This window comes from Palaemon carinicauda, chromosome 20 (assembly GCF_036898095.1).
Source record: "Palaemon carinicauda isolate YSFRI2023 chromosome 20, ASM3689809v2, whole genome shotgun sequence".
Taxonomy (NCBI): Eukaryota; Metazoa; Arthropoda; class Malacostraca; order Decapoda; family Palaemonidae; genus Palaemon; species Palaemon carinicauda.
Window position 1 is genome coordinate 111,074,356 of NC_090744.1, and position 7,500 is coordinate 111,081,855.

At 30.8% G+C, this 7,500-nt stretch overlaps 1 protein-coding gene across 1 annotated transcript in view; it reads right to left on the reverse strand.

Annotated features, from left to right (window-relative positions):
* Positions 1–4,034: 4,034 nt before the first annotated feature.
* The window catches only part of LOC137659603 (bile salt-activated lipase-like), a 4,701-nt gene continuing 1,235 nt past the window's right edge, over positions 4,035–7,500 (reverse strand). The window contains exon 2 of the mRNA XM_068394449.1: positions 4,035–5,103. Within this exon, the coding sequence (XP_068250550.1) occupies positions 4,079–5,103 (1,025 nt within the window). The 3' untranslated portion in view covers positions 4,035–4,078. The remainder of the gene's footprint in view (positions 5,104–7,500) is intronic.

Here is a 7,500-nt window from a genome sequence, read left to right on the forward strand (position 1 = left end):
ATATATATATATATATATATATATATATATATATACATACATATACACTCACATATATGTGTATATAGGTCCCGTATGTATATATATATATATATATATATATATATATATATATATATATATATATATATATATATATACATATATATATATATATATATATATATATATATATATATATATATATATATATATATATATACTTATAAATTTACATTATACATAATTATAAATTTTCGTTCTGCAATTAGCATTTCTAATGCATTACAAAATATCAATCAAACAAAAACTATAATGAAAAAACACTATAACTAATTAACTATCTTAAATTACCTAAATATCCAACCTTCTATTCATCCCTAAAACATTCATCAACTCATCCAATCCTCAACATCTCCTACAGGATTCGTGGCTCTGTCGGAGTCCCAGAGGTACGGCGGATACGGACGTCCTAACATACCGCCCATTGGAAGTGACCCTCTTTCCCTACCTCCACAGTACCGCGGGGGGTCGGGTGGGTACACCCCTGTGGGTCCCGGGGGTATCCATCGTCGCTACGGGAGGTCGGCCGAAGCTGAGGCTCAGTGGTATGGGCCTGGGGGAATTCACCGACCTTACGTCATCGTTGGTCCTGGGGGAACCAGGCGTTACTAATGGGTGACGAGATCTGGTTGGAATTTTTTGTTATGATTTTTGTTTTTGTTTTGCTTTGATGGTAGCACATAATTGAAATGTTTTATTCAATATTTTATTTTGTATACACGATGCTGCTTCAATACCTTATTGTACTTTATAAGTTTTACAATTAAAAGACTTTCAAACTCTTTCACCTATTTTCTTTTTATCATTATTGCTGAAGTCGACTTTGGAATATTGTTAAAAATAACTGTAAATTTGAATAAGGTATTTGCTTTTAGTAGCAAATTTAGCTGTGTACTTCTTCCTATTTCATGATTAGCCCATATTTTAATAATAAGGCTATGTTACTATGAAATACGTTTTTTTTTCTTTTTTATAATAAGAAAACTTTAGTATATACTGTATATGAGTACACACATACACAAATACACACACACATATATAAATATAAACACACACACACACACACACACATATATATATATATATATATATATATATATATATATATATATATATATATATATATACATATATATATATATATATATATATATATATATATATATATATATATATATGTATATATATATATATGTATATATATATATATATATATATATATATATATATATATATATATATATATATATATATATATATATATATATATATATCTACGAATGTGACATTCCGTATTGGAGAAGACCTTGATACAGTAGCCCTGTCAAACTCAATTTCTGTACATTGAATCTTTAACCACTGAGTGGCAAGTCTTCAAAATATTGCACCCGAGATAATTCATATACAATCATATTGAAAACATACATACACACATACATACATACATACACACAGAGCATGATATCTTGGACAAGAATGTTTTTTTTCTGTAAAGTAAAAAGCCTCGCTCTCTCTCTCTCTCTCTCTCTCTCTCTCTCTCTCTCTCTCTCTCTCTCTCTCTCTCTCTCCTATTTACATAAATTTACTTGTTGGAATAATGAAGTTTTCGGTATCTGAAATAATTCCTGAACGATGAAAAATGCCCCTAAAATAATAAAAAGGAAAATACTTTATATTGAGTTTATAAAGTTAATTAACTACATAATTTATCGGAAAAATGTTTAAAAAAATGTAGAAATATTTCATTAGAGTCAATATTTGATTATATTCCTACGGCCAGATATATATATCAATAATAATAACAGGAGAAAATCCACTAACACTATTGTTGCTATTTCTGCTACCAGAATATCGACAGTAAAGAAAAGAAAATAGAGAGATTATTATTATTATTATCATTATTATTATTATTACTATCCAAGATATTGAAAAAGAAACAAAAAAAGGGCATAGAGAGAAGAGAGAGAGAGAAATCATTGATAAAATCAATTAAATTCGTATTAGAAAAAAAATGAAATAGAAAGAAGTTAGTATTTTTTTCCATGGTTTTTCAGGTCATCCTTTTCCAATAAATTGTTGTAAAGCTGTCTGAAGAGCAATTATTTTAGTATGGCTGCGTTGCAGTTTTATATGTGCAATCGTGATATGTAATGATTTTTGCAATAACATCTATTTTATGTAAGTGCTGCAGTTACTCTCCTGGTAATAAAGAAAACAAATATTAAATAAATATAAAGTATCATAATGTAATTGATACATTATATATACAAATCTATTTCAGAATGATTTAGATATTACTGACATCCCCTTTCTGAGTGAGGATAGCTTAATGTAATGAAATGGATTGTGTGTCGCCATGATCAGCAGAGCTGTACAAATCAGGGCCACCCATACTAAACTTAATTTGCTATGAGTTATTTGACTAAGTTCTACCATCACGAATCCGCACTGGCCAGAGTGATGATGAAAACTGGTCAAACCCCAGACATGAATAATATCATGTATGAGGCCTTTGTTCTGCATCATAGTAGAAACGGCTGCATTTTCAATCCTCATTGGTCAGCGTGGTGATGAAAACTGATCAAACCCCAGGCATGATTAGTATCATAGTATCATGTATGAGGCCTTTGTCCTGCACTATACTAGAAACAGCTGCATTTTCAATCCTCAATGGCCAGCGTGGTGATGAAAACTGGCCAAACACCAGACATGAATACTATCATGTACGAGGCCTTTGTCCTGCAGTAGACTAGAAGTGGGTGAATTTGTTATTGATTGATTGTTGTTGTTTTTGTTGACGTCTCTGATATAACCTAAAGAAAACTACTTCAATATTTCAGTCATTTCTGACCACAGATTCTTAGAAATAATGGGAGGACATTATTCAACAGATTTTTTTTTTGGAAGCTGGAAGGATATGAATACCAAAATAAATTAAATTTTTATAGATTCCTATCTTTTGTATGAATATAAGATAGAAATAGAATTAAATACATGGTAGGAGAGCTTAACTGGTCTCGCTTAAAATTAATTTCTTTAACTATACCGTTTTCATATTTTCATACCAATATTATTAGAAATGTAGATATCATTAAATTTTCATATTCAATTTGCCATTTTCGTACAGGCAATTTATTGTTTACTTAGAAATCTATAAGAATAAGGGTGTGGTAGACAACTATAAATATAATTCTAAGGTCCAGTTTAGTATAAAAACTGTCTTTGGTCACATATTGCTTACTGTCGAGCCTTGCGCAGTACAAACAGGTTAAAATATATGCTTGTATACATACATACATACATATATCTATAGATTTATACTCACACACACGCATATATATATATATATATATATATATATATATATATATATATATATATATATATTATATATATATATATATATATATATATATATATATATATATATATATATATATATACATACATACATATATATATATATATATATATATATATATATATATATATATATATATATATATATATAAATAAAAATATATAAATTAATGCTTCTGTGTTATCACACATTTGTTTATTATTTATATTAGGTGTCTTTGTTCTATGAAGAGGATAATAAATTCTGTGTTTTGTCTTATTTACTCTTTATTTGAAGTCAATGACGACATAAATAAATGATTACCTAAAGAAACCAAAATGTACGAACAAATGTTGCTGATGTTATCATTTGATAGAAATGCAAAATTAGAAACCATGGGTCAGAATCTTCTCAATTAAAACCATTGAAACTATAATTTAGAAATAATGAAAACCAACATGTACTTTAGACAGATAACAAATGATTTGTTCTTTTATAAAGAAGGTAAAGGTTGTTTTTGCATTATGTAAACTATACCAAATATGGTGTTTAAGTTTATTCAAATATGTTTGGCTTGGAGAGCTTTATTGAAGCAAAGGTAATGCAAAATCTCACTACTCTTCAATCTAAGAAGACTGTGGTTAGGATCCTGAACTGGTTGCCTAGTCCTGTGCCAACGATAGTGTACTCTTACTCTCAATTCTGAGGAGACCAGGAACTAGGGTCACTCCCAATGGGAGGAATTGGATTCCTGTGAATCCCTCCAGGACCCACAATTGTGTGCTGCCTCTGCTCTGTATTTGGAGACCAGGTGCTGGGATCACTTCCAAAAGGAGGACGTTGGTTTTGCCTAGTTCCTCCAGGACCAACGGCGATATACTCATCTTCCACCTGCTGGGGAGAGCGCGCCGGACGGCTGTTTCTAACAGGGTGGCGCTGGCGGATTCCTCCGGGGCCTACGACGGTGTATTCGCGTTCCTGGTTTTGAGGAGGGCGTGAGAGAGGATCACTCCCTATGGGAGGAATTGGATTTTGGTGAATTCCTCCTGGGCCAACGATGGTGGGCTCTCTATCGCCATTCTGAGGAGACCAGGAGCTAGGATCACTCCCAATGGGAGGGACTGGATTCTTTCCCCCACTCTGAGGAGACCAGGAGCTGGGATCACTCCCAATAGGAGGGACTGGATTATTTACTCCACTCTGAGGCGACCAGGAGCTAGGATCACTCCCAATAGGAGGGATTGGATTATTTCCTCCACTCTGAGGCGACCAGGAGCTAGGATCACTCCCAATGGGAGGAATAGGATCCTTTCCTCCACTCTGTGGAGACCAGGAGCTTGGATCACTCCCAATAGGAGGGATAGGATCCTTTCCCCCACTCTGAGGAGACCAGGAACTAGGATCACTCCCAATAGGAGGGATAGGATTTTGTTGAATTCCCCCAGGACCCACGACCGTCAATTCCCGCTCAGCCTCCTGGGCGGATCTTCTACGTCGACTACTGCCAACAGGTTGATACTGCCTAGTCCCCCCAGGTCCCACTACGGTGTACTCCCTCTGAGGAGACCATGAGCTAGGGTCACTCCCAATGGGAGGGATTGGGTTTTTGTGAATCCCTCCTGGGCCTACGATGACAAAGTCACGCTCTCCATCCTTCGTAGAAGGGGTACGACGATTATGACCGATGATTTTCTGGTCGGCAAATACGGATAAGCACAGACCTGCAATGGAACCATTTGTCAGTCTTTATTATTTGTAGACAAAATTATTTTCATTAGTATTGAAGGCAAATCATGTTCTAGTAAAATACATATATAATTGTGCTTTCATTATTTGCAGAGAAAATTACTTTGATTGAAATTGAATGCAAATTATGTTCAAGTAAAGATGTACATTCATTTCTACTTTTATTATTAGTAGAGAAAATTATTTTGTATAGAATTTTAATGAAATCATGTTCAAGTAAAGATACATATACATTTGTGCTCTCATTATTTGCAGAAAAAATTATTTTGATTAAAATTGGAGGCAAATCATGTTCAAGTAAAGATGCATATACATTTATGCTTTCACTATTTGCAGAGAAAATGATTTTGATTAAAATTGAAAGCAAATTATGTTCAAGTAAATATGTACATACATTTGTGCTTTTATTATTTGTAGAAAAAATGATTTTGAATAGAATTTTAATGAAATTATGTTCAAGTAAAGATACATATACATTTGTGCTTTCATTATTTGCGAAGAAAATGATTTTGAACAGAATTTAAATAAAAGCATGTTTAAGTAAAGATACATATATAATCCTACTTTTATTATTTGCAGTCAAAATTCTTTTGAATAGAATTTAAATGAAATCATGTTTAAGTAAAGATATATATATATATATATATATATATATATATATATATATATATATATGTATGTATGTATATATATATATACATATATATATATATATATATATATATATATATATATATATATATGTATATATATATACTGTATATGTATATATAATCTTACTTTCATTATTTGCAGACAAAATTATTTTGAATAGAATTCAAATAAAACCATGTTCAAGTAAAGATACACACACACACACACACACACATATATATATATACATACATATATATATATATATATATATATATATATATATATATATATATATATATATATATATATCCTACTTTTATTAGTTGCAGATAGAATTATTTTGAATAGAATTGAAGGCAAATCTATTTAAGTAAATCTGCATTTATAATTGTGCTTTTATTATTTGCAAACGAAATTATTCTGATTAGAATTGGAGGCAAATTCTGTTTAAGTAAAGATATATATGTATTTATGTATATATACGTATAGATTGTTTAATTGATAACGAGAATAATTACTCAACTCTGAACAGGTTTAATCACATAGAATGGTTTATATCATGAAGTCAAAATCAGGCTATAAAGTGTTCCATTTGAAATTAGAAAATGCAATGAAAATTTCTATAAATCTTTATACATCCAACAAAATAATTATTTATGGCAAATACATTTTTATTTGGCAACTAAAGCTGAACATCTGTGTCGGTTAAATATCTATCTATATATCTATCTATCTATCTATACACAAAATATGTATGTTATATAAACACATATATTATATACATTATTATAAGAGCTGGAGTGATGAAAATTGCAGAGGATTTCTATACAATGCTATATAATAGTGATATCAGTAATAACTTTACCAAGGGAAATAATGAAACACTTAAGCCGGTAACAAACGTAACAGTAGAAGTAAAGAAATCATTAAAAGATATGAAAAGAGACAAAGCAGCAGGAGAAGATGGCCTAACAATTGATTTGATAATAGATGGAGGAGATTTTATAGTAATAAAACTAACTGAACTTTACACGAAATATCTGCAAAAATGCTCTATAGCAACAGCTTGGAAAAATCCACAAAAAGAGAGACAAAAAGAAAAAAAAATAGCCAAATAAGTTTACTCTCAGTAATATATAGATTATCTAAAGAGGTCATGTTAGGCCTAATAATAATAAAAAAAAACCAGCAAGACTTGAATAAAAAAAGAGTGCAGGCAGGCTTAGAAGTGGGTATTTAACAATTGACCATGACCATGTAATTAACCAGCATATAGAAAAATCAACAGATTATGACAAATCACTATTTATGACATTTATAGACTATAAGAAAGCTTTTGATTTTGTAAAAAAGAAAATCAGTAATAATAGCATCCCTTCAAAGACATGAACTAGAATAATTTTGTGTTGGAATTATTGAAGGCATCTATAAAAGTACAAAAATCCTGAAATTACATTAAGGTAGTGAGAAAATCTTCATTGAGAAAGGAGTTAGAGAGAGACCCCATCTCTCCTAAACTATTCACAGCATGTCTAGAAGATGTTTTCAAGAATTTAGATTGGGAAAATGTAGGAGAAAATGTTAATGGGGAATACCTTAACAACTTGAGATATGCAATTGATAAAAACTTGGTAGTGAACCATAGGAAGAATTGCAAAAGGAGATAGAAGATTTGAATACAGCAAACAGAAATGTAAGACTGAAAATGAATGAGTAAAACTAAGATAATGATCAAT